The following is a 27,333-nucleotide window of genomic DNA, read 5'->3' as shown; positions in this document are numbered from 1 at the left end:
GATCCTCAGTGGGTGTAAATCAGCATAGCTCCACTGGAGCTCAGAATCTGGGCCTCGATTTCCCAGTTCTGAACTTAGAAGCCCTGTATAACAACAATGTGACCAAATTCAGTTCCACTCTTGGTAAATGCATGTGGATTTAGCCTTGAATGTTACATGCACGTAACATCTTTCATCCAACATGATATCAGAGCACCTAACAAGCTATATACATGCAGCACCCCTGAAATGCAGCTTTCTCTGGGGTGGAGGATGAGCACCAACTGACACGCTGCACCACAGTAGGGAGGAAGGGAAATTTTGGCCAAGGACAAGGACTGTGTCATGCAGCCAGGACAGGACCTGGTGGGATGAGACAGTTTTGTTACGATGCTGCATTGAGGTTGCCTGAAATAAATTCAAGGCTCTTTAACTGCCCTGCAAGATAGAAGTGTTAGGAAATTGCTTTTCATGGCAACTGGCCTCGAGTTAAAAAAGATAATGGCCAGGACAGTGCAAATCTCAACCAGAGGCAAACCAAATTAGAGCATTGTATCAGCACAGCACCACTTGAGCCTAGTCCCAGCTCATGAGCACCTCAGGGCAAGTCTACACTACAGTCACCCTACGTTACGTCGAGGTACAGCCACTGCAGTCATTAAATCACTTTTGCATGTCTGCCCTATGCTCCTTGTGTCGGCGGTGCGTGTCCTCACCAGGAGCACTCACACCGGTTGACCTGTCAGCCAGCAGCAGGCAATGTGAGCAATGCAGTGTCTACACGCGCTCTCGCGGAGCTGGAGTTCGTCAGTTGGCGTAGCGGGCGAGCGATACTTTAGTGTAGACGTTGACAGGGTTAGGTCAATGTGACCTGTGTTGTGTAGACCAGGGCTCAGCGTCCAGTCCTGATGTGCGAATGGAATCGGTGCATTCCTGGCCCAGAAGCAAGGAGTGGAGCTAATGGAGCCACAGTGACACCTAGTGAGACTGTTGAGCAAGGATGAAAAGGAGAGGGAGAGCGCGCCTGGTCTGCTTTCCTTCAAACCAATGTAAATCAGGAGCAGCAACTCCACTGGCTCTGAGTCTCCTCAGTCACATCATTGCAAATCAGGAGTTACCCCATTGTTCCCGACTCCCCTCTCATTCACACGGGGGGGAGGGATGGCTCAGTGGTTTGAGCATTGGCCTGCTAAACCCAGGGTTGTGAGTTCAATCCTTGAGGGGGCCGCTTGGGGATCTGGGGCAAAATCAGTACTTAGTCCTGCTAGTGAAGGCAGGGGGCTGGACTTGATGACCTTTCAAAGTCCCTTCCAGTTCTAGGAGATGGAATATCTCCATTTATTTCTATTTAAATCAGGAGCACCGGCATAAATCAGGAGTAACCCCATTGATCATGATTTCCCCTCATTCATGCAGGTGTAAATCAGGAGTAACCCCACTGATCCCAATTCCCTTCTCATTCACGCAGGGTAAATCAGCATCACTGTTAACTCCAGTGGAGTTTTGCCTCTTCACAGCTCAGCATCCGGCCTCTAGCCATAAAACTGTCTGGAATTAGTCACCCTGCCTCCAGCCTTCGTTGGAGCAGATGTGTCACACTGCAGCCAACAGTCCATGGCTATTCATTTCCTAGGGCAAACACAAGCACGTGGGACCGTGACAGCTGGGGGGTGGTTACTTTTTAATCTGAAAAGCCCCTTCAAGGCCCTGCACTATCCAGTGATGCACACAGCATCCCAGCGCCCCGGCAGCCTGGTTTCCCCTGGCTGACTCAATTAGCATTAGCACTGCTGGCTCTTGCTATGGCTGTGATGTCCAGAGGCCTCCCTAACATGCTGGGGCTGTGTGTGTGGAGATGTGAACAGACCTCGAGGAAGCTCATGTATTCATGGAAAGGAACACAGATTGGGGTATCCCCAGGCCTCTGTGGGGGCGGGCTGGAGTGCCGTTTGGGCTGTGACGAGACATAGCTCCAGAAGGGCTCAGAGCTCAGAGTCGCCCAGGCCATTGTGGGTGACAGTGGTTTTCACTTTGTGCCATAAACTCTTGTTCTTTCTTTCCTTCCCCCTTCCGATTCCCTTGTCCCGCAACTTCCCTCTCCCCCTCCCCCACTTTTATTCCTCTGCCACAGGCCGCCAAGCTGCCAATGTCCATCATCATCGTGGGAGTTGGGCAGGCCGAATTTGACGGTAAGGCCTCCACCCTCCTCTCTCTGCCTTTGTTTAAACCAGCAGGTGCTCATCTAGGTGTGGCAAGATGGCTGTATGCATCGGGTCTCAGCCTGGCCACAGCTCCTAGGCACCCAGCTACCCCGCAGCACCCCCAGCCCCGAGCCGGCCACCAGGCTCCCCGTGCATTTTATGAGGCTCAGAAGGGCATTCACAGAGGACAGACACTTAGCAAGGAGCCACCTACGCCAGCCAGTAGGAAATGCTCAGGAGAGAGGTGCAGCCCAAGCCCCACCCCTCTTAGGTAGTGAGGGCCATCTCTGCTTAGGATTCCCAGCCTGGAATCCACTCCTGGAGTTAGAGGCCAGGTCAGCTTCTTCTCCTGCCAAAAGCCCGGGGCGCTCACCTGTCACATGGGAGACCTGCCTTCAAAGCCCTGATGTGCAGCACAGCCTTGATCTCAGCTCTCCCCCTCCCAGGGGAGAGCCCTGACACCCGATTAGGGGGTATGCTGGGCAGGTCTCGCTCCATCTCTCCTGCTGGAGCCTTTCCACTGGGTCAGTAATGCAATATTCATGGAGCAAGAGATGGACTGTATAGCCCAGTGGGTAGGGCACTCCCCTGGCAGACCTGGGCTCACCAAGGGTGTGTGAAAGCAGGTCTCCCACGCTCCAGGACAGCGCTCTAACCATGGGCTGTGGGACAGACACTTTTTCTCTCTTCCAAACCTGCCTGCTCCCCATTGTCTTTTGGGGGAGGAGAATCAATCCAGTAGGCGTGCTCTGAGCGCACCTATTGGACAGGGCCCGCGGGCAAGATGGGCGGGATGACACCTAGTTTGAGGATCCTGCTGGGGCTTAGGTGTGAACGAGGGCGCCGAGCAGCTCAGTGGGGTCAGGACTTTGTGCCTGCTGCCTGGCGGGAACATAGGCACCTACGGGATGTACTGGCAGAAATGGAGGTTTGGCCAGGGGAGCCGGGGTTTGAGGAGCTCAGTGACGTCTTGGGTTGCCACCCAGCCGGTGTTCACCCAGACAGGCTGGAGTTCAGCTTGTGTGACCGGGTGCCATTTGACAAGCCTGGACATCCATTGTTTTTTTTATCTGGGGGGAGAGGTGGAGCAGGGGCAGGGCCTCCAGGGAAAGAGGCAGAGCAGGGGCAGGGCCTGGGGGGGAAAGAGACAGAAAAGGGGTGGGACCTCAAGGGAAAGAGGTGGAGCAGGGGCAGGGCCTTGACATCTACATGTTGGAAAGTACCTAAAGGGGTAGTTAGGCACCAAAGTCCCTTTGCAGGCCTAGCCCCTCCTCTGCTGGTGCCTCAGTCCCCGGGGACAGAGCTTTCCTACCTCACAAAGGTGTGATGATGCTGAACTCATTAGTGACTGACTGTGATGCCATGGTAATGCCGGGCATGCAAGCAGATCAACCTCACAACCTGAGGATAATCTAGGCCAGAGCCTTGGCTGGTGTGGTTTGGTGCAGCTTGTCGATTGCAGGGTCGCTGGGCTGACTCCAGGTGCCCTGCCCCCATTTGTCAGAGGCGTTTTCTTTCAAACCCATCGGTTTGTAGCTTAAAGGTTCCCAGTATAAAATATCTGAGAGTTTGTCAGGCCAGGAGCCTCCTCCCTCTCTCGGTCTTTCTTGATACAAAATCCTCTTTTAGCGATCTCTCCCTCCGCTCTGTGTGCGCAGCCTGCAGGCCCCCCACCCCTCCTGGGGTGAAGGAAGAATTCCCTATTTTGGAGCAGATGCACCAGGGCCTTGCAAAGGGGCTAGCAATGAACTGGAGAAGTGAACAGATGGCCAGAGGCTAACCCTGCAGGGAGTCCCCCACCAGCCTGCAGCTGGAGCTCAGGTGCTCTGTGTTGACACAGCAACCCCTTGCAACAATTAGATAAGAGCTAAATGAGTCTCAGTAGAGGGAGTTGCTAGGTCTAGAGAGCAACATCTGTCTGTGTGCACTGGCTGCCCAGGGGAGTAGAGCAGGAGGAGGGTGAAAAGCAAAGTAAAGCCAAGCCTGGCCTAGCCCAGGAATTGGGTGACCCAAACCGACTGCCTAGGCTCAGCTGCATCACCGGGTTGGGAATGCTGTAGGGAATTGGCAGCTCTGGCTGGACAAGTTCTGCACTTGACAACATTCCCTCGCATGCCCTCAGGGAGTCCCCCCTCCTTCAGCCAGGAGCTGAGCGTGGGGTGCCCCAGTGCTAGGTCATGCCAGGCTGGCCTGTGGGGCTGCACGAGGGTGCTGAACCCTTCATAGACGTGATAACGATCAGCTTCCTCACTGCAAAGCGCCGCCCCTGCCTGCCAACGCTGTCCCCTGCCCTCCCCAAACTGGGCCCATGTTAGAAAGGTGGGGGGCCATGACTACGTGCCTCCCCGGTCCTGGCACCATTGCAGCTGCATGTGCAGGGGGTGTGAAAGGACTGAGCAAAGGTCTGCTAAGGTGAGATGTCAGGAAAAGCTCCCCGCAGTGCGAGCTGGCTGGCTGGGGAGCAGTCTGCCCCTTGCTCAGCACACTGAAAAGTGACCTGCAGAGGGGGGTTTATTGACATTGGTCTTGCGTCTCCCTTTGCTCCTTTAGGCTTAATAACCAAGTTGTGGATTTTGTTACAGATTGTTTCTTTACCATTCAAACACCAGGATTCCTAGGTGGGGTTAATATAGGGTTACCATCCGTCCGGAAAAAGAACAGGAGTACTTGTGGCACCTTAGAGACTAACAAATTTATTAGAGCATAAGCTTTTGTGGACTACAGCCCACTTCTTCGGATGCATAGAATGGAACATATATTGAGGAGATATATATACACACATACAGAGAGCATGAACAGGTGGGAGTTGTCTTACCAACTCTGAGAGGCCAATTAAGTAAGAGAAAAAAAACTTTTGAAGTGATAATCAAGATAGCCCAGTACAGACTGTTTGCTAAGAAGTGTGAGAATACTTACAAGGGGAGATAGATTCAATGTTTGTAATGGCTCAGACATTCCCAGTCCTTATTCAATCCTAAATTGATTGTATCTAGTTTGCATATCAATTCCAGCTTTTTCAGCTTTAAATGGCCGTCCGGGGGGGATTTCTAATAAAGTAGAAATGTCCGGGATTTCCCCCTTCCCCTCATACAGAGTGCGGCGCGGCTGATTGGATGGCCAGGCCCGATTGAAAGCCGCTCGCAGCCACTGGGGCCTCTAGCAGCCAGAGTCCCCCCCCTCCCCCACTCCCTTCTCCCCCGCAGAGCAGCGCCAGTGTTTGGCTGCACGTGGAGCTCGCAGCTCTCCCTCGGCCTGGTGGGGGGGCAGGCAAGGGACAGGGAACAGGGGGTTAGATTGGTCGGGGGTTCTGGGGGCGGCTGTCAGGAGAAGGGGGTGTAGAGAGCGGTTGGGGCAGTCAGGGGACAGGGAGCAGGGAGACTTAGGGGGTGGGGTCCTGGGGGCAGTTAGGGTGGGGGGGCTCAGGAGAGGGCAGTCAAGGGACAGGTAGGGGGTAGGAGGATTCTGAGGGGGGCGGGAAGTGGGAGGGGGCGGGGCTAGGGCAGCACCCCGTGTCCTCTTTTTTGATTGTTGAAATATGGTAACCCTAGTTAATAATAATTCTTGTTGGCCCTGGTTGTGCTGGAGGAGTTCTGGGAGGCTCAGGCATGTTTATGGTGAGGAGAGGGAACGAGGAGGCAGCGGGTAGGGGCCTTGCAGCCATTGGCCCTCTCCTCTCTGCATGTAATACAGGGGCAATTGTGAGGGATCGGCTGAGGAGGGCTAGGCCAGCAGGGGGCAGTGTGGTGATGCTGTGGCTGGTCTGTTTCCCAGACTAGGAGTGGTGGGGGGCCAGGAGGGGCTGATTCCCTGGAGGCTGGGAGGCGGCTGGGAAGGGCTGGGGGGCAAGGGCAGGGTGTCTGGGGCTCTGGGAGAAGTTCAGCAGTGAAGGCAGATGGCAGGGAGCACACTGGACCCACCCTGTGCTAGGGCCCATAGAACCTTAGTGCCTATAGCACTGGTTTGCATTGTGGTGCCCCTGGCGTGCTACCAGGGAGAGTTTTAAGACCAAGGCTAATCTCAGTGCACAGCAGGGACCCAACCAGTGGGCAGCGATCACAACGTGCAGTGACGTTGTTTTCCCCAAAACACATTAGCTGGAATGTTTACCCACAGGAGCTGAAAGCCCAGCATGTGGTCAGGGAACAATTCACATAGGCAGTTAGTATTCAGCATTTGTTCATTTAAAAATGTTAAATTATTTCCCTTCAGTTCTCCCCCCGCCCTTTGCCTACCCAAGAAACCAAATAGCCTGCCTGCTTGTCCCTTAAACACACACATTCCCAATTGCTCACTTGCATGCTTACACAACTGGTAGCATGTGGGGGTTGGCTCACCTTAAGTAGCTGAAAGGGGTGGGCAGGATGGAGTCTCCCAGCTGATCCTCCTCCAGGTCAGAAGTGGTTGGGGATGGTGGCAGCAGTTACTTTTCCTCCTCTGCTGGGTCACCGGCTGCTAGCAGGATTATATAACACTTGCTTCTAGAATCATGGGGATTTATTGGGACACTGCAAGTATCAACTCCAGCACATGCAGGCAGGTCTGAACTTCCTGCTAAACCCCCAGCTCAGATCAAAACAATAATACACATAACAACAACTTAACACAAAGATAAAGATACAACAACATCTCTTGATGGAGGTGCTGTCTGCAGTGATCATTCCAACGTTTCCCTCTAGTTAAAGAACTTAAAACAGTATCTCCTAGGAATGCAGGTAGTCTGCTGTCCACACAGGTTTCTGCATTGATCTGCCTGCTCCAGTCTTATATTCAGTCATGGAGACGTCACCCACAGCTGGATCTAGAATATCAGCAAGTGCAGGGTTCATGTCCTGTAGGTCAGGCCTATCCATTGTGAACAGACTGTCTGTTGGAGACTGTGGTGTCTTGAGGTCCCAAGGGCACTTGGCAATTCCTCCTCCACACCTGGTGTCCCGTTACAAGCCACAGGTACCTGCTGGGGTACCTCCAAATCTGAGATGATGGTGAAACATCCTCAGTGTTTGCTTTCCCCTTTCTTTCAGTGAATCCATGCACCAGTTCTCCATGCACTAAAAGGGGTGAGCTCTTGCTTTTCGTATCAGCAAGGATAAACTGTTTAGTTTTTACCTACCATGAAAGGTCCCCTCCAAAAAGGAGTAAGTTTGGGATTTTTTCCAGGCTGCTTTTTCCAGCTGCGCAGTCACACTTTCTCTCCTGCCTGGATGACTCGTAATGCTCCTTTTCCCTGGCATCTTCTGCCTGGCATGCTCCCTTCTGGCTCATCTGTTCCTCCACCTTTTGGGTTGCTGTCCTCAGGCCACTGATATAAGAACCTGCCTTGTCTCCCACCTGTGCAGGTGGGGTCTTGCTGGTTCTTGCTGCCTGAACATCACATCACAGGGAAGCCTGGGTTTTGAGGAGTCCAGCAATAATCTCATAAGGAGAGCCATGGGTAGTTTGTGCTGGCTGCTGTTCTATGCAAAGATGACAAACGGTGACTTTGTATCCTATTCTCGCAGGTCTCCACTGGCTAAGACTCTAAGCATACAGTCAATGGTGCAGTTCACTTTCTCCACTCCCCCATTACTCGCTGGGTGCGTGGCACTGGGCCTCACCTTGGTTAGCTGGAGTTGTCAGCAAACCCCGTGATTCAGAGTCCTTCCCTTGCTCACTGCAGATGCAGCTTGGTGGGCTGAAATGCAACATTAGGTGTGTCATCAGTGCAGAGTCCTTTCATAACTGTCAGAGTCCTTTCATCCTCCACTGATTGCGCCACCCCATACTGTGAAAAGTGTCATACGCTTCCAGCAAATCCTGATTTCCAGCTGGGGTTTCTCGCAGAGGGCCTTTCAAGTCAATTTGTCTGCGCTCCTAAGGGCATACTAGCTTGGAACATTTCCCGTAAGGGAGTTCTGCCTCTTCTTGCTTGACAGGTAAGACAGGAAAGTATCGGGTCCTTAACATTGGCAGCCATACTCAGCCAACAAAATCTATCAGATCCCTGGCTCAGTGTCTTTCCATACCCCAGGTAGCCTGCTGCTTCCTTAGCATGAAGACACTTCAGTACTGTTCTCTGTCAGCTTGCTGGCAAGACGGTCCTGTTGCCTTCATTCGCCAGCCAGTCACTCCTGAGCTGCATTGCCTCTTTCCAGTCTGGGTCTCCTGCGGTGGGTCTGTTGGCGCAGCAAATGTACCTAAGGGTCTTTAGGCTGCTCTTACCAGATGTCCTCGCAAGGCCAGGCTGAGCCTGTTCTCACTGCCCTCACCTGGCCGGAGGTATCTGCAGTCACATTTTGTTTTCCAGGTTCATGGTGTCATAGAAATTTCTGTCCGTTCCAGCTGAGGAATAAGGAGAGACAGACACAGCTAATCAAGCAAGGAGCCCCGGGAGGGGCAATCCGTTTATTTCAATTGCAATTGGGTTCGAGCTCATAAGTCAGCAAGAACAAAGAAAACACTTACACCAAAGCATTATATGCAGTTGCTTATGATAATCTATCACTCTATGATTGGCCAAAATTTGCTATCATTACCATACATAATTAGCAAGCTACATGTATCTGCCCCTCTTATGACCCCTTATTGTTCATCTACTTGCCCCCTCCTCCTTGCTTATTTTGCAAACCAAGCAGTTTATGTACAGGACGCAGGCACAGAAAAGTCCACTGTCTCCAGGTTTGGAGTTTGGCTACATTTCCTCTTGAAGGAACTTCCTAACTACCTATAGCTGACCCTGCATTTTGTCCTTCTTCTTTCTCCCATGTGTACGTGACAAAGTTGCCCCCTGGCAGTTAAGCAGAATAATTTTATATCAATGGTGAACATATTTCTGGACAGTTTGTAAATCCATCTCCACGGGCATCCCCCTGAGCAGGGCTTCGTAAGGAGCCACTGCAGGGCACCGGGGTGTGTGTACACTGTAAATCCTGGACCTAGCAGACAGGGACGATGAGCCTTGGGGGCCGCCACAATAGCCAGACGCTCTTGTTGGGCAGCTGAACACTTGGTTTCTCTCTCATTTAACTTACCACCTCAAAAAGCCACTGGAACTGCGCCTACCGAGCTCATCAATTTGTTCAAGTGCAAACCCAGCAGCAGCCTTTGAGGTATCTCGGGGTATTGCAACCAGACGGGATGGACCCAAGAATTAAAGCCCAGCAGAGTTCAGAGTCCTTCCTTCGGAGACTCAAGCGCTTTTGGGTGTCGCTCTGTCCGGACAAAGTCACTTTTGGTTACCTGGCAGTGGGGTGCCACGTGCTCTGCTACATTCCTTACAAAGCTCCTTTAGAACCGCAGAGGCCTACACACCGCTGGGTCTCCTCCAGGTCTGTGGGAACCTTCTAGACCATTATCACATTCTGTTTCTGGGGGTGGGGTCCCAGCCCGACCTCACTGACTATACGTCCTAGGAAGGTGATGCCACCCCTCAAAACTGACCTTCATTTCCTGCACATTTAAACCCTGACTCCATAACAAGCTCTAGAGTCCTATCAGGTATTCCTCCTGTGTCATGTGAGAGCAAGTGAAATCATCTAAGTACATGAGGACGTTTTCAGATCCCTGACTACCCCGTGCAATGTCCCTGGGGCATGCGTGAGTCCGAAAGGCTGTCTGCAGAACAGAGCCAGTCCATATGGTGTCACCAGGCAGCTTTTTCTTGATTCTTAGGTGCCCCTTTCATCCGATGGCATCCAGATACCAAGTCCAAACGACTAACATATTTTGTTCCTGGCACAGTTGTCCAGTGTGTCTGCTGTGTGGGAAGGGGTTGCTGTCTTGCACTGTCTGTGAATTAAGTCTCCTTGTAGTGAATGCAGAGCCTCAAGTTTCCATTGGGCTTTATCACAGTCTTTACCACAGACAATTGGGGGTGCCCAGATGATGAAGATTGCTGCCAGGCCATCCTCCAGCATGCGATTTCACTTCTCTTTCATTGCGACCTGACGCTCCAGGGACTCCGAGGTGGGGGCTGGCTCGTGGGAACACTCCCTGGCTTATGCACAATCGGCTGTTGTACCTGATCATATCTCCCAAGCGCTCCTTTATTCCTGGAGAACACACTAGCACTTCCATCCATCACCTTCTACGGCTGTCTGTAAAGTCAACCCCGAGCTCTTTTACTAACCAGGCTGCTTCCCAGCTCTTGAACTCTGCCCCTGTGAGAGGCTTAGAGACATCAGTTACACTGGACACTGACCCCAGCCTTTGATTATTCACAGCTGCATTTCCAGGTCAGTCACATGAATTGCTCTTACCCAAAGTCCCCTTCGTTCCAGCTCAAACCAGAGTTCTGCTGCACAGCCATCCTGATTGGATCTCAGTAGCTTCAAACACTCCCACAGGGTCACTGCAACTGTCCTTTATCCTTAGGGGCCTTCCTGCAGGATGACCTGGCTTCACCACCACTTTATTCTGAGCCACCCAGGAGCAGTTCCTCTCCCTCCCCCTGTAGCCATGGTAGAGGAACCTCAAAGGCATCAGGAGTTGCTCTCCGGATTTCCCCACTTCCTCCTGCCCACATCCAGGAGGGTGATCTGAATAATGTCCAGGGCCAAGTGTGCGCCGTTAACACGCCAGGAGTTCTTGTGCTGCCCTTGAAAGAATCCACTCCCAACCCCACAGCACTAGAAATACTAGTCTCCACAAGAAAAGTCCATGTTGTATACAGAGACCCCGGTTCAGAGGGCGTTGGATTTCTCGTGTTGTCTGCAGTGGCTAATGATTAATAGTTCCCAGTTTAACTCCCGCAGTACCTTCTTCCCCTTCAGCACTGGGGGTTCACCATGGATCAGACTTATTTCGGATCCTGGGTCCAGCAGCAGTGTGATTTTCCAGCCATTAATGCCCCCAGACACTTAGTAACAGGTGACTCTTTACACCAGCTACTAGTTTTCCTGGGTGTGGCTTCCCTCTGCTTGGGCAATTCCAATGGCCTTTGCCACTACATCACCTGCAAATGTCATCTGGCCAGGGGCCCACTCAGGAAACTGTCTCTCTCATCACACCCATGGGACGCCTGTAAATAGCTTGCACCTGGGTTTCCTCCGATTTTTTTGCCACTTCCCTAGCAACCTGTCCTTGAAGAGCTGCAAAGGAGTCACCTTCGGGGTGGGAATTAACAGCTGCTAACTTCAAGAAAACCCCAATATCTGCTTCTAAGTTTGTAGCTCTGGGTGTAATCTGGTCCACAATCCAGTCTGGTATCTGGTCTGGTACCAGCAAGTTAGGAAGTTCCCCCGTTAAACCATTTCTAAATGGACTTTTCAGGCAGGGTTCTCTCATTGCTTCCCACAGACCTCTCTCTGCCGTGCCCATTCCAGTTCAGCGCTGCAGGTTGTGATTCCCTCGAGCCGTCTCCTGGCCAGGGAAAGCCCCATTGAAAGTCTATGCCAGGGTTCCCTTCCTGGCCACCTCCCGGCTTGCCATCCCTTCTGGTATTTCAGAAGGGTCAGCCCCGCTCATGGCGGCTGTATAACTGCTTGTGTAACTGGGTATAAGACCCACGCTCAGCACGGGGAAGCAGCTGGTAAAATACTTTGCCATCCCCATCCACAAACACTGCTAGGCATTGTGCTGCTTTCTCATCAGTCCACTCAGCCCACAGAGAGCAGCCGCTCAGTCTGTCACGTGCTCGCAGATCCCGGCCTCGTCTGCACGACCAGGAAATTTCTTCTCAGGCAAAAGTGCTTTTGCTATCTTGCTGCCCCTGCCACCTATCGTAGCACTTGCTTGTCGAATCACAGTGATTTATTGGGTCACCGCAAGTACCAACACACAGGCAGGGCTGAACTTCCTGCTAACGCCTCCCCACCCCAGCTCAGCTCAACAACATCATGACGGACTAGACAACAGCTTAACACTAAGATAAAGCTACAGCACTGATACTGGGAGCGGTGCTGTCTGCACTGATCGTTGCAGTTGCCTGGGGAGAGGCAAAAAGGACAGTGGCAGCAATTGTGAGGTTGTACTGGGCCTGGTGACTGCATGCTCTGCAGATGGCAGCGGGTAGGGGAGCGGGGACATCTCCACCCAGCTTGCCTGTTAGTGTGCATGGTCCTCATCTGGGCTAAGGCTGCAACTGGTCTGTTGCTCCCCTTCCCTCCCAGCTGTCGGGCTCTGCACAGGAACAGCTCTGCACAGGAACAGTGCCAGGAGCCAGCACCTGCTCCCGTCAGTGAGGATACCCCAAAATGTTGAGTAGTCTCATGTCAGGGCGCATCACCCGACGTAGGACCGTAGCACCTCCATAATGGATCAGAACAGAGTCTGTCTAGTCCAGGGTCCTGTCTCTGACAGTGGCCAGCACCAACTGCATTAGAGGAATGGAATAACCTGTCCTTAGGGGAGGTTACTTCCTAGCCCTTCTCAGTTCGAGGTTGACTTATGCTGTGACATGTGAGGATTTATATCAGGACCATCTAGAGTCAGTGGTCTCAGAGAGCTATCCCAGAATCATGGTTAGAATGGTTTCCCAGCTACACAGAACTTTCATAAATCTAGTATTTAATGGGTCAATATTAAGAACATTTGCAATATATACTTTGTATAACTACCGTATAAACCCGGCTAAGTCGACTGAGCTCCAAACGCTGGGGTACTTCTATTTTAATTCACAGAAAGATATCATTTCAATCTTGGATGATGTGTTTACAGCCTGAGATATATTCCAACAAATTAAGATGCTCATCAATTCAGAGTTATATTCAATGTTAAACCCTATGGGGGTTCGAAGTTTAACTTCACAGTAAAAATGTGTGTCTAGAAAATCAAATAAAGTTTGAAATTTAATTTCAACTAACAAATTGGATTCCTTCAATTTCTTATGCAAAATATATCACATGCCACTTTCTATAGATTCCTGCCATCAGTTATACAACAATTAGGCAATACATGGAAAAATAAACTAATGTGGCCATTAGAAATAATAAACTAATAAGCTAATGTTGCCATTAGAAGATTTTGTTCAGAAGGTCAGTAATAAAGAATGCCTAGCGAACAATATATACCAGTGGCTTCACTGTATGCCATGCTGACTGATAGGAGAGGAAAGAGCTATGTAGGTAGCTAACGGGATTGGTAGGAAATATGGCAGAACATCAAACTGATATTCAGGTAATTATCTCTATGATTGTTCCCGAACAATCTGTTAAACGGATTTGCCTGGAAAGCACAGCCTTTATATACAACCAGCTGAGCTAGCCATAACACAGGAAATGCTACCAACCATCAGCTAAACAACCCCAAATCACAGAAATGCAGGAGTAATATATGCCAAGGTCTTTAAATACAGAAATCTTCCCCTCTCCAAAAGTTCATACACTGAAATTAACAGGTGAACTCAGTCATTCAGTGAACAATAAAAAGCGTACGGACATGTCTAATTCGCGGGGAAACATACTCAGAAAAAGAATTCCACCAAACCTCCAGTTTACTCCGAAAGATAGACAGCACAGCCATGAGGAACAAACATCTTTATATCAGCAACAAAATGAAAACAAATGCACCCAGATTTGGTGTCACATAGTGGCAGTAATGCAGCTGTGCTATAACATGTATTATACATGCTGTCATTATATTTGCAGTCACATTTGTAACTACTATCCACTGATCTGGTGATCATGCACTGACCCTTCCCTGTGTTGAAATTTGAAAAGAAAGCAGTAGCTAAATGCATAAAGCAGTACGCTAGTATGTTTGCATTCCTCTGTTCTACTGACAGTACTATCGATTTCTGTATTCATTTAAAACTTGTGTTCCTTGTATTTTTATTTGTTGCTGCATTATTTTGAAAAATGAATAAGGAATTTTTTAACAAAAGAAAAACCGCGAGTGCAAACCAGTGCAGTGCTGTGCTTCTGAGTCTGCAGCCTGAAACAATAGCTCTTCTGGTTTGATTCCCAGCTGTTAGCTCAACAGTGATGATGGGGCTGGCTGAACAAAGACTCCCCCACTTTCTGTCTTGTACCAGTTTCACGGCTTCATTCTTCATTAAACCTTTTCGCTCTATGTCATTCTTCACCATGTCTATCCTATGCATCCTTGGCTTTCCTCTATTTCTAGTTCCTTGCACTCTGATATGATCACCATGTATCGTATCCTTCCAGGTCCATTCTTGACACGTGTACAAACCATCACAGTCTTCTTGAAGCTTCGGAAACAGCAGTATTTCTTGCCCCTTTCTTACCTCTTCATTTTTATTTTCTTCAGTCTTGAATTCACAGTATTCCCCTCAGCTACTTCATCTCTGCAGTCAAAGTCTTTCGTTCATCAGCTTTCCTCATACTCCAACATTGTGACTTGTGCAGCCGTGTTGGCATGACAGCTGTATCATATAGATTGATTTTCAGTTTTATCTAAATAGCTTTAGCCCTCCAGATCTGGCAGAGGTTTCTGAAGACAGTAGTGGCTAGTCGCATTCTTCTTTTGATGTCCTCTTCACAATACTAGTCCTCCAAGGTATGCACATTTTCCCACCTATTCTAGTTCTTTGTCTCCGAGTTTGATCTTTACCTTTTCCTCTTGTCTCCCAGTTGCTTCCATTTTTGTCTTCCCATGCAGGTATTCAATCCGAATGCTTTTCCAGGGTACCTGGTGAGTTATTCTCTGTACATCTGCCTTGGTCAATGCTGTGGGATCAATATTATCTGTGAATCTAAGGCTACACACTGTCCTACCACATAATATGACTCCTCCCATTTCATCTCTTTGTGCTACAGTCATTACTGCTTCCAGTACCAAGTTGAAAAAATCGGATGATAGCGCGCATCCTGGTCTCACTCCGATGGTCATCCTGAACCATTCCATCAACTTCTTGTCTACTTTCACTGCACTCATCAACTTGCTGTAGATGTTTTCTATCAGCTTGATCAGTTTTTCGGAGATTCCATACATTCTCATAACTTGCCAGAAACCTTTCTGCCAAATGCTACCAAAAGCCTGTTTGAAGTCTATAAAGTAACAGGTGCATTTGTGTTCTATGGACTTCTCCAGGATCTGTCATATCACAAATAGCTGATCTATGGTACTTCGTTCTAGTCTAATACCTCTGCCAGTGCTGCTTCCATGTACTTTTTCCTTCTCCTCTACAACAGCTTGGTGAATGCTTTTCTGGCACACTCAATAAGCCGATTCCTCAGTAGTTCTTGCACTTACTCGTGTATCCTTGTTTATAGGTTGGTACTATTATTACTTTTCCCCATTCACACAGCACTTGCTCTTCTCTGTAAATCCCGTTGAACAGCTTGTGCATTGCCTTGACCTTGTATTCCTGCTTGCAGCAGCTCTGGGGTTACACTGTCACTTCCCAGTGCCTTTTTCTTATTCAGACTTTCTCCTGAGATCTTTACTACTTCTTCTAAGAATTCTGACATCTGCTCTCCCTCATTCATGCTGGAAAGCTTCTCCAGCATTGCATAGTAGAACTCTGCAAAATATTCTGTCCCTCGCCCATTCATTGCTTGTTCATCCTCAGTTGTTTGTTTTGTCTTTCACCGCTGACATCTTCAACTCCTAGGTCCCACTCAGTTCTTTTATCTTATGCTACAACCCATGTCACATTTCTTTTGACATATTCTTCTACACCTTTACAGTGTGTGCTTATCCAGTCATTCCTGTCTCTCTTTGCTTTTTGTTTTCACTCTCTGCCACTCTATTGTACTCGGCTCTTAGACTTTTGTCCTCCTTTTTATTTCAATTTCCTGTGCTTGTCACTTGGCTGCAACACTTCATCTGTTATCCACCTCGCTTGCTTTGGTTTGGCCTTGTACCCAACACTTGTTCAGCCATTCTCATAACCCCATTTTTTTTACACTGTTCCACGTCTCTTCCATGTCCATTTCTTCTTTCACCAGAGATGTGGTATTTTTATGCCAAGCTTTGTTGTATTCTTTCCTGATATCTGGTTCTTTCAATTTGTCCATGTCATAGAGCTCAGCTCTTGGCACTTTTGCTTTCAGCCTCAATCTCATTGATGGCGGCACTAACTTCTGATCTGATCTGATATCAGCTGCAAACAACCTGCACAACAGCACACTTGATTTCCATCTGTGACTCCCAAGTACAAAGTCTGTCATGTTCTCCGTTTGCCCATCAGCTGATATCTATGTCCAATTCCTCGAAGGCTTTCTTTTTTTAAATGGCATCTTCGTTATAGCAGGTTGTTGGTTAAGCAGAAATTTAGTAGCTTCGCTCCTCTTTCACTTTTGAAAAAATATCTCTGAGAGGTGTGAACTGCCCACTTTTCAGCTCAGTTGCATGTTAACTCTGAAACTTAAAGATGACAATGACAGTGTCATCATTATCTGTTTCTTTGTTGACCATTTTAGCAGAAACAGACACCTAATTTCCTTATCCCACAACCCCACAATAAATAACACAGAGGCTGCTATGCTGGTTGCATTGTTCATTGTAATATTTCATTTAATAAAAACTTCTATTAAATAACTTTTTAAAAATTTAGCTGAAGCTGCTGCAGAATATATAAAATTTCTACGCTAGAATCCAGGGGGCTTGCCACAGAATTTAGGTCCAGCTCCCTGCAGGGTACAGCAGAGTCTTGTTCAATCTTATTTAATGTAACTGTTGATGTCCTAATTATTCCCAGAAGCAATGATCCTTTTTTGAAGAGTTCTAAACTCATGGCCACAAAGATATCTTGTGACAGTGAGTTCCATAGGTTAATTGAATGTTGTGTTGGAAAAGCATTTCTGTTTATCAGTTTTAAATATGCTGCGTGTCAAGTTATTTGAATAGCTCCTTGCTCTGTATTTTGAGATAGGGTAAACAGGAGCTCCTGATTTACCTTCTTTGTGTGATTTATTATTTGGTAGCATTATTATTTATTATTTCTTTTCTAATCATGTCCTTTTTATACATCTCCTCTTTAAAGGACACAATCCACACCTTTTCAGTCTCTCCTCATACAATAGCCTTTCCCAGCCTCTAACCAGTTTCACCAACCATTTCAGAACCCCTTCTATTTCTGTTGGATCATTGTTTGAGATGGGCTGACCAGAACTGAATATAATATTCCCGATGCATGTGTCCCATTGGTTTGTTTAAGGGCATTATAATATTATTTTCTCTCATTCTTTAAACATCCTAACTTTTTTTTAAATTTCCTCTGCCACTGTGCTGCCCGTTCCCCTCGCGCAGTCAGCACTGTTCATCATAGCCCCAGTCTAGGCCTCTTCTGTACTGAAATATCCGGGGGATCCCTTCCCAGCGTGTCACTGACTGAACAAATAACCCTCTGTGCTCTGCCCTTCCCCATCGCAGCTATGGTGGAGCTGGATGGCGATGACATCAGAATCTCGTCCCGAGGGAAGATCGCTGAGCGAGACATTGTCCAGGTAAAAGCAACATGTTCCTAGCTCAGCACTTTCCTTCCCCTTCATTTCATTTAGTTCATGTCAGAAACCACCCCAGAGCCTTCCATGCCTCCCCAGCATGCCCAGGGTTCAGGCAGGCTCAGGTTTTCCACTCCAAGAGCAGGCCTGTCCTAGGGCAGCAGGAGTTTGCTGAACCATGACAGTGTTTGAGATCAGAGAAGTGGCCGCAGCACATCTGAGGATCTGGCACACTTAACACAGCCTGCCTTGGCCTTCAATAATATGAGATGAATGGGGAAGGATTTCAGTGGAGACTCTGGAGAAGGGTAGAACAATTATCAAGCACCAAAAAAACACCATGTTTCAGCTACCTATCGGCTTGGATAGGGAAAAACCCCTAGACCCTCATTTCCATACCAGGTCTCAGTGTGCTTCTCTAATCTATACATGCTAGAACTAACGCTTCCTGGCTCCCCCTTCTCAGAATCTTTTCTTTCCAAAACCATCAAATCCACTCATCCAGTGTGGCTCTAACTTCACACCACACTGTAGCCATCAACCCACTACAGTTCCATAGGACAGATGCAAAGCAGGCTGGCTAGTGGAAACATAGGACAGCCCTAAGAAGGCCAGGTAGGACATCTGGCCCCCCACATCCGATGTGTTGCTGACGGTCTGCATAGGAGCAGTGTCCCCCATCTCCATTTGAAAATCTCTCCGCTCTTCGTATGTCTGACACGCTTTCCTTCTCTCCCAGTTTGTTCCATTCCGGGATTACATCGACCGCACCGGGAACCACGTCCTGAGCATGGCCCGCTTGGCCAAAGATGTCCTGGCTGAGATCCCAGACCAGTTCATTTCTTACATGAAGGGACGTGGCATCAAGCCAAACCCAGCGCCCCCTGCGTACACCCCGACCAGCCCCACCCTTCAGACGCAGATCTGATGAGCAGGAGGGAAGAGGAGCGAGGTAAAAACCCAAGGCCTCTTGTGTCCATTGTTTACTCTCTCTCTAGCTGGATACCAAGGCAGTCAGAGCTTCCAGTGAGATTCCTCCATGGACTGTTTCTCCACACTTGGCTGTAGGCAGATAGACAGTGAAGCTGTTGAGTTCCGACACTGCTTATCCTCATGTGTCAGTGGAAGGATTTGTGGGACTCAGACACAAAGGACGTGTGGGGTGGGGTGGGGGGAGTTTTTAAAAGGACAAGCCCAGCAACTGACAAGCCTCTTCTCCGGGAGGGGGATGGAGGGGAAAGGAGGGGGATGTGAGTTGTCACTCCCACCAGACAGTGGAGTGGAGTCCCACGTCACCTGTTTTTCTTTGGGTTCTCGGCAGATCCGCTGTTCCACCAAGTCCCCCAGCCTCTTTCTACTCCCCTTTCCAAACGAGTCTGAGTATTTTATAGCCCATGTACAGTCCACCTGCTGTCTCCAGTCTGCTGAAATTTCTCCTCATCTCCTTGCTGTTCGCTGGCTTGGCTTATATATCAGCTTGGCAGATTTTTGGTTGGCTTCAGACATCAGGTATCTGCGTTGTTTTCTCTGCTGTTGTTCTGGCTGCACCATTGTTCTGAGTTACTAATGCTCCATCTCCTATCAATCAGATTTGGCAAAGATCCACACGGCTTTTTTTTGGCTTTTGCCTATAACCGCATCATGCTTTTTAAGCCCTGTGTTTGATCTATGCAGAGAGCCCTTCCCATACCATTCTGGACCTTTTAACATTGAAGGCACATTGTCGTGTGTCATGGAGCTGCTCTGACTACGAGGGGAGGATGCATTAGTTTGACCTTTAGTACATATGCATTTTGTGGCTGCTCCCGGCACCAAAATTAAAGCTGAACCTCATCACCCATGGTCGACTCACAAGCTATACGTGCATTAACGCCTGGAGAATTCTGCTCCTGGGGCTAAGTGAAAGCGTGTCCCTTTGCTGTAACTCCCAGGGTGACAGGGTGACACTTTGGTAGGGTTTGAACGTCCCTCCTTCTTTTGCTACTTTTTATAATGAGGGCTGCAGGACTGTTGGCCGCTACGAAAAGCTCTAAAAAGGCTAGGGAACAAAGTAGGTGAATGTAGCTCTAAAACATCAGAGAGCTCGTCTCAGCCGGTCCCTAGACATTCTGCTGCCCTTGGTGCCCCTCAGTGGGGCTGCCTTTTTAAAAAACAAGTTTGGTTCCATGTTTCTGGCTCCCTGGTGAGACCAGGGCTGACACACACACCCCGTGTCTAATGGAAATGGGGTGGCTAGGAGACCTCTATATAATCAAACTCCAAGGATATCCTCATTCTCCAGCTACATTCCTTGTGTAACAGTAGCCGGGTAACTGGCTAGGTAATTACCATGTGTGACTGCCCTGTGGATTCTCCTGCTTCCCCAGGATTAGCAATGGCCCAGTGGTTGATTAACAGAATGGAGCCCTAAGTGCTTTGTGTATTTTAGGAGATTCCTGCCGTGAGACACAGATTCCACAATACAAACTCCCAAGAGGACTAGGGGGGAAATGGAGCCCTAATTAAAGGTAGATGCAACCCAGCAACTTAGTGTTAGCGCTCAGGGTCCAGCAGCCCCATCACACTGCTCTCCTCTGCATGAGAGGTAGAACAAGGACAGGATCCAATCCAGGCTTATAGCTGCATAGCACTGGAGTGGGAGGAGACATGAGGAGCCAGTCACCTATCCCAGCGGGAACATGTCACCAGGAGCAGTTAGGCCCAGCTCCCCAAAGGGAGCCGAGTGTCACAGACCCTAGACAGTCACAGGAACCCCCTGCCATCTGCAATGCCTGGCTCAGGTGCCCTGGCTCCTATACAATGAATGGGGAGAGATCTGGGCCTTAGACTGGGACCCACAAAGCCAGCACTCTGGGCAGGAAGCCACTTGAGCTAGCCGGCAGGAGAAGCTGAGGAGGCAGGGGGAGGTGCTAAGCCCCTGGAGTTTGGCATCTAAGTCCGGGCTGCAGGGAGCCGCCTGTCTCTGCTTGTGAGTCACCAACCAGGGCAAGGCAGGTGTTCAGCTGCCTAAGTCACGTGCGGGGCTGATCTGCTAGGGGAGCTCAGCAGCTGTCTAACTGCACACAAGACCTGGGAGGGGAAAGAAGGGGAGACTCTCAGAACCTTCAGCCTATTGGGCGGGGTTCTGACCCAGGATGGGAGAGCCCCACTGGTTCACGTTCCTCCCCCTCAGCCTGATGAGGAGAAGGGTGATGCCCTGGCATTGCTCAGTCACCTCCAGAATTCAGCGTGGGGTTTTGGGGTGAATGGGAAAAGGCTGAGGCCAGTGAATGGCTCTGTTGCTTTGGGAGTGCCAGGCCTCCTCAGAGTTGCTTGCCTGATGGCGGGGATCTTTGACCATGAACTTACTGAGCTCCGTTGTCCCAAACCGGGAGTGTGGGGGGGTCATGACCATGTGACCTACCCACAACCCCCTTTGCATCGGCAGCATGCAATGCTCCTTTGTGCAAGTGCCACTCAAATGAAGAAGCCCCAAAGAGCAGTCAGAGGGGGCGAGTGTGCCACTGCTGCCCAGCACTGCATGAGCGGGGCGAGCAGGCAGTGCTTGGCCGGCAGCTCTGTACTCGTTTCTGTCCATGTGTTGCTAGCAGGTGCCATAGCCCCTGCAATGCCATGCCCCGTTCTGTACAAGTGTAGCTATTGGGTGATGCATGCCAGTGCAGTCCTGTGCCCAGTTCTGTAATGTGCTGCATGGCCGAGCTGTCCTCCTGCTCTGTGTCGGTGTGGATAGCAGATGGTGCACAGGAGGCGTGGACATGGGGCTGTGAAAACACACCTGTCAGATCAGGCACAAGCCCTATGCCCATGAGGGCAGCTAGCCCGTGCTGCTGAAGGAACATGAGTCTTCCAAGATGGGGTGTGTACGTTTCCACGGGAAGGGGGCCACTGTACAGTCTCTCCTCCAATCCAACTCTTCTTTACAAGCTACAGGAGGTGTCTCCAAGGTCTGAGAATTCGCAACTGCCCAGCATGTTACTGGGGAAGTTGGCTCCTTTCCTTCTTTCTCTTTCTCCTCCCTCCCACTCACTTGATTTTTTATTTGCATGGGTGGTGATCTTTCTAGACTGTACACTATTGTATTTTGTGTCGAATGTCTGACGTGAGCTGATTTGTATTGGATTGCCTTAAACTAAAATAAACTATGCTTTTTACTACAGCAATGAGCTTGCTCTGATTTCCTGCCCTCCGAGGGTCACAGAAAGGTCACAGCACCATAAAATGGTGTCTCCATCACAGGAGATCTGACGAGCAAAAAGACAGAACTCAGGTCACCTCTGCACGCTGGTGGTACGGAGCTGGACCTTACAGAAAATGATTCCCTTGGGGAGTTACCTGCAGGGGTGGGTTTGAAGGACCATTTGCTTTTGCTCTGGCTCCTGCTTGCTCACTCTTTTAGGCTGACTCCCTTGTCTCCATTCTGGTTATCGTTTCAGCACTGTGAAGAGATGGGAGACATTGCCTCCCCAGCTCCAGTTTGGCAACTGCTCTCAGGTTCCCCTTTGCCCCTTCAGCAGCCTTTGGCTAGAGCCGCATTGTCTCCAAGGTGCCAGGACCATGACAACATGATGTTCCCCTGGGTCCTTTCCTCTCCCACCTACTCCTGCCCTTTGGGCCGAAAGTCTAGAACCCCTGGACTCTCCCCTGGTGCTGCTGTTTGCACCCAGCTGGAAACCCCAGCACCAGATGGGAAACTGGCTTGAGGCAGGAGCCCTTTGGCTTCAGCAGCTGTCCCTGAACAAATCTGCTGCTAACCCCCACCATTCTCTGTCTCCTGCTGGGGTGGGACTGGCAGGCTCAGGGTATCAGAGGTGGCAGCCTTCTCTTGCTGATTGGGCTGGATTCAGTCAGCCCGGGAGTGATTACAGCGGAGGGCCCTTCTCACAGCGCTATAGTGTACCCTACACGGAGCACCATAAAACAGTTACAACCCATACTCGATGGGGACCCCATCCGGCAAGAAATCTTTCCTGAACCCCCACTTCTGGCCTTCAAACAACCCCCAACCTCTCCAAACTCTTCACCAGAAGCAGGTTCCCCACAGACGAGCGCCCACCAACTCATGAGTCCAATCCTGCCATGAGTGCAGAGGACTGGACGAGATAACCGCACGAGGTCCCTTCCAGCCCTATGATTCTATGTGGTGTACCTCGTCCAGTGCACAAAATGCCTCAACAACAACTGTGCAGGTGAAACCAGACAATCACTCCACTCTTGGATGAACGCGCACAGGAAAATGATAAAAGACAAAAACACCCTATCACCTGGGGGCAAACACAAAGCAAAGCAATCACTCTGTTGCCGGCACAGGGGCCCAAGGACAGCAACAGTGGGGTTTGTTGCCCGGAGTGCTTCACACCAATAAACATACCGGGGTGGAGAAACAATCAAAGTTTATTTGAGATCTCAAAGTGGTGCAAGGAGACAGGCAAGTCTCAAATCAAGCACACCAGCAAAAACAGTTTCTCTCTTCTTTATACATTTTACAACTAAGCCCCCCCTCTCTCCCCCTCTCTACCACCCCCCCCTCTACTCCCCCTCCCCTCTCTACCGAAGGCATGTTTATACGTTTAAGCAATTAAATCATTCTAGGGCTATAAATGTAGCTTGTTAGTAACGTCTCCCTAAACAGTTATTTGGTCCTGTTTACCCTTAGTTTATTACCCCTTCCCCAGCTAGAAACATGCAAACCTCATCATTATTGTTTGGTACCTGGCATGAGCAAGGTCATAATTGCTAACTAGCTGTTTACACATTCCAATTCCCGTCCTTGGTTGTTGAGGTCGATTAGAGTTAAACATGGAAGGACAGAGTTTAAACATGGAAGAACTTTGGCTCAGGCAGTCCTAGTAACCCCAACAGTTCCCTCCTTTGAGAATACTCAACAAGCTTTTGGGAGTTTTCTCATATTCTGTAGACAAGATACGATTGAGTGCCATGGAGCTGGGGTTCTCAATGAGAGAGTATGCTGGGATTTCTGGGGAACCACCCTCCAGGGTAACCCTGCAGCATGGTGTGGGATTTGGGAGCATACCCAGCAGTTGGAGAGGTTAAACTCTTGGGCAAAGCAAACCTTCAGGGACTCATATGTGTTTGTCTCTAAGTTAGTAGGGATCCCTTTCCATCCCGCATGTGCCTGGGGGGAAACGGGAGTTAACAAGAGGAGTGTCCCTCTTGTTAGGGACAAAGAGCACCACTGTGGCAGACCCTGGATCTGAACTCATATTGGGCAGGTGACCCTAGGGCCTAACAATCACAATTCCCCAAATACCCACAAAAAATTATCAAAAGTAAGCAGATTAAAAACAAAAGGGACCAGGCCACCAGGTTAGGCCGGTCCTGTGAAAACAAACACAACCAACGCTGAGAGGTCTCACGGGGAGTGCGCTGTGACTGTCCAAAGAGATCACAGGGCATTCCCAACAGACACTATTGTCGTCTGAATAACAGCTTAAGTCCCAAATCGTCGCTGGCAGTCTTCTCTGCAGGCTGGACGGTCCACCGTTCAGGAGCAGGCACTGCTTTCAGACGAGAGTGATGAATCCAATTTTTGTGTCCCTCAACCTTTGCTGCTGTATGGGAGACCAGCAGGACGGTGTGGGGTCCCTTACACTTCTCTTGGAGAAGCTCGTCCTTCCAGGTCCAGACGAGTATGGAATCGCCTGTCTGCAAGGAGTGGATCGGGGCATCCAGCGGGAGAGGTTGCAAATCTTTGGTATACCTGTGGAGAGAACAGAGAACAGCAGACAGAGAGCACATGTACTGAGATAAGAAGCCACACCCCATTTCCCACTCCCCTGCCAGAACCGGTGTACCATTCATAGGCCATGCCCTTCCAAACAATCTCGAAGGGACTGAGCCCTAACCTGCCCTTAGGGAGAGCGCGAATGTGGAGCAGAACAAGGGGCAAAGCATCAGGCCACTTAAGGGAAGCCTCTTGGCAAACCTTTGAGAGATGTCACTTAAGTGTCCGATTTGTACGCTCCACTACCCTACTGGCCTGTGGTCGCCATGGCGTGTGAAGCTTCCAGAGGATCTGTAGGGCATCCGATATCTTTTGAATGACTTGGGATATGAAGTGTGTTCCATTGTCCGATTCCATCCACTGGGGGAGCAATTTGAGCCTTACTCTGTGCTACTCGATATCCTTGAAGTCCAACAAAGTTCAGGAGGCTCACAGTGGCTTTAAGGCAAGAGGTTAGACCCACCGCAGCAATTAACAAGTCATCCACATATTGCAAGAGGAGGACTTTGTCCTCGTTGTCCCACTCCTCCAAGTCTCTAGCCAGGGCCTGGCTGAAAAGGGTGGGGGAATTTTTAAATCCCTGAGCCAGCACTGTCCAGCAAAGCTGCTTTCTAACCCTCCTTTTGTCCTCCCACTCGAAGGAGAAAATCTCCTGAGACTGGGAGTCAACCGGAATCATGAAGAAAGCATACTTTAAATCCAGGACTGAAAAATGGGTGTACTGCCCCCCTATAGAGGCCAACAGTGTATACGGATTTGGAACAAGGGGGTGTAGAGTCTTAACCCGCTCATTAACCGCCCTCAGGTCCTGGACCAGCCAGTGTGTGCCATTGGGCTTTTGTACAGGCAAGATAGGAGTGTTCCAAGCTGACTGGCATTCTCGAAGTATCCCGCACTTTAGGAACTGGTCTATAGTTTCCTGCAATCCCTCTCTGGCTTCCCTTTTGATCGGATACTGCTTAATTCGCACTGGACCTTTTCCTGGCAAGAGCTGAACAGTAATAGGAGTATGATGGGCTGCCTTTCCTGGGATCCCTGATGCCCATACCAGAGGAAAGACCCACTTCTCCCACTGACTCCACTCTGGGGCTTGCATGGCTGAGGGCTCAATTGCAAGTGTCATTATCCAGGCATTCTCTGGAGGTAAGGTGAGGCTTATTTCATCTTGAGTGAAATGCAGGGTGGCACCTAAGTGACAAAGCAGATCCCGTCCTAATAGTGGCGTTGGACAATCGGGGAGGTAAACCAGTCTGTGAGATAGAGTTCTGTTTCCCAAAGCACATTCCGCTGGGGCATATACTGGGCACTTAGTTCCTTTCCCTGTGGCTCCCACCACAGTGAGAGAATCTGCCACAGGCAGCTGAAGGGGTTGGTTTACAGCAGTTCGTGCAGCTCCAGAGTCTATTAAAAAGTCTATGTCTGAATCTCCCACCCGCATTTTTACTCGGGGTTCTGGGGACAGGATAGTCCGTCTCCCCTGACACCCCTATTCTTGATCCTCCACTGCCATCATAGGGGTACCTTCCCTTTCGGGGCACTCATTTTTCCAATGTCCCTCCTTTCGGCATATGGCACACTGGTTGTGACCCAGACGCCTTTCCTGTGAGCCAGGGCGCCCACGCCCACGTCCTCTCATTCCCCGGCCCCTTCCACCTTCCTGAAATCTTCCCCTGCCACCAGCCTGTACTGCTGCGACCATCATTTTCACTTGCCTCTTTTCCTTTTCTCCTTCCCTAAGGCTGTAAGCCCTGTTTGCAGTTTCCAAAATCTGTGCCATTGTCATGCCCATCAAATCCTCCTTTTTCTGCAGTTTCCTTTTAATATCAGGGACGGCACGGCTGGTAAAGATACCCTTTATAATTGCCTCAGTAGCCTGATCATCGGGGTTTGCATTAGTAGTTTGCCTGATGGTATCCCGAATACGCTGCAGAAAAGCAACCGGACTCTCTTTTGGCTCCAGTACTAGCTCATACGGCTTAGCCCAATTGTTATGTCGGACAGCTGAGTGTCAGAGACCATGTAATAGGAGCTCCTTGTATACAGTGAGACAGGTGAGATCTGCCGGCATGTTGGGATTCCACCGGGGGTCTGCTGTAGGGACCTGAACTGCAGCAACCGGAACGTTTGCTGCGTTTGCCTCATGTCTAAGCTGTGCCTCCTCTCGTGCCTTAGACACAACCTGATTACGCTCCACCTCAGACAGCAGGGTCCGCATAAGGACATTACAGTCATCCCAGTCAGGCTTATGGCTAGCCAGGCACCCTTCAAAGACCGAGATAAACTTGCTTGGATTCGTAGAGAATTCCCCTGCCTGTGCCTTAAAAGCTGCTAGGTCCACTGGGTTAAAAGGCACCTGGGTATAAACCTGCATTGTAGTGGCTGGGCGATTCTCTGCTCCAGGACGGGCTATCCGAGTCTCAGTAATCAATGGATAGAATCCCACCGAGGGGGCAATCTCTGGGACCTGAGGCACCCTATCTTTATACGGTGGGGGTGTTGGAGCCGAAGGGGACACCGACTCTGCCATTACAACCGGGGGAGGGTTCTGAGGACTAACAATAGTTACTACAGAACCTGTCGGAGTCAAATTACACTTTTGCAAAAGATCTGATCTATCTCTTAACAACATAAACAACTGTACATACATATGTTCATTCCATTTACCCGTACGCTGACAAAACAAAAGCAATTGAAGGATCATATTATAAGTAAGTGATCCGGTGGCCACCTTTCCTGGTTCTCTAACTGATATTGAGGCCAGTCTACTGTACAGAATCTTTTTAATTTACTTTTAATCAACGGATCCGATCCAAACACTTTCCAGTTCACCAGAATGCATTCTAAGGGCATACACCTTGCCCTGCCTGCAGTACTCTGTCCCTGCCCCAAACTCTAGGGAGACACTGGGCGTCCCCAGGTCAAAACAGGTAAAGTCCCCACTGGACTGTTCCTACCTTATCCAAGGGTCCGGTTCTGCACCGTCGCCCGCAGCTGTTTCTCCACAAATCAAGCGCGTTGCACCGTTGTGCCCTCCGGGGTCGACCAAATCACGTCTCCGCCGAGGCCCCCGATGAAGTCACCGGTG

At 49.8% G+C, this 27,333-nt stretch overlaps 1 protein-coding gene across 1 annotated transcript in view; it reads left to right on the top strand.

Annotated features, from left to right (window-relative positions):
• CPNE5 (copine 5) overlaps positions 1 to 21,666 on the top strand; it is a 179,429-nt gene extending 157,763 nt beyond the window's left edge. Inside the window, exons 19-21 of the mRNA XM_034767802.1 lie at positions 2,111 to 2,168; positions 17,436 to 17,509; positions 18,246 to 21,666. Coding sequence (XP_034623693.1) covers positions 2,111 to 2,168; positions 17,436 to 17,509; positions 18,246 to 18,434 — 321 coding nt within the window. The 3' untranslated portion in view covers positions 18,435 to 21,666. The remainder of the gene's footprint in view (positions 1 to 2,110; positions 2,169 to 17,435; positions 17,510 to 18,245) is intronic.
• Positions 21,667 to 27,333: the final 5,667 nt, after the last annotated feature.

Source organism: Trachemys scripta, chromosome 4, assembly GCF_013100865.1.
Source record: "Trachemys scripta elegans isolate TJP31775 chromosome 4, CAS_Tse_1.0, whole genome shotgun sequence".
Taxonomy (NCBI): Eukaryota; Metazoa; Chordata; order Testudines; family Emydidae; genus Trachemys; species Trachemys scripta.
This window is presented reverse-complemented; position numbering and strand designations above follow the sequence as displayed.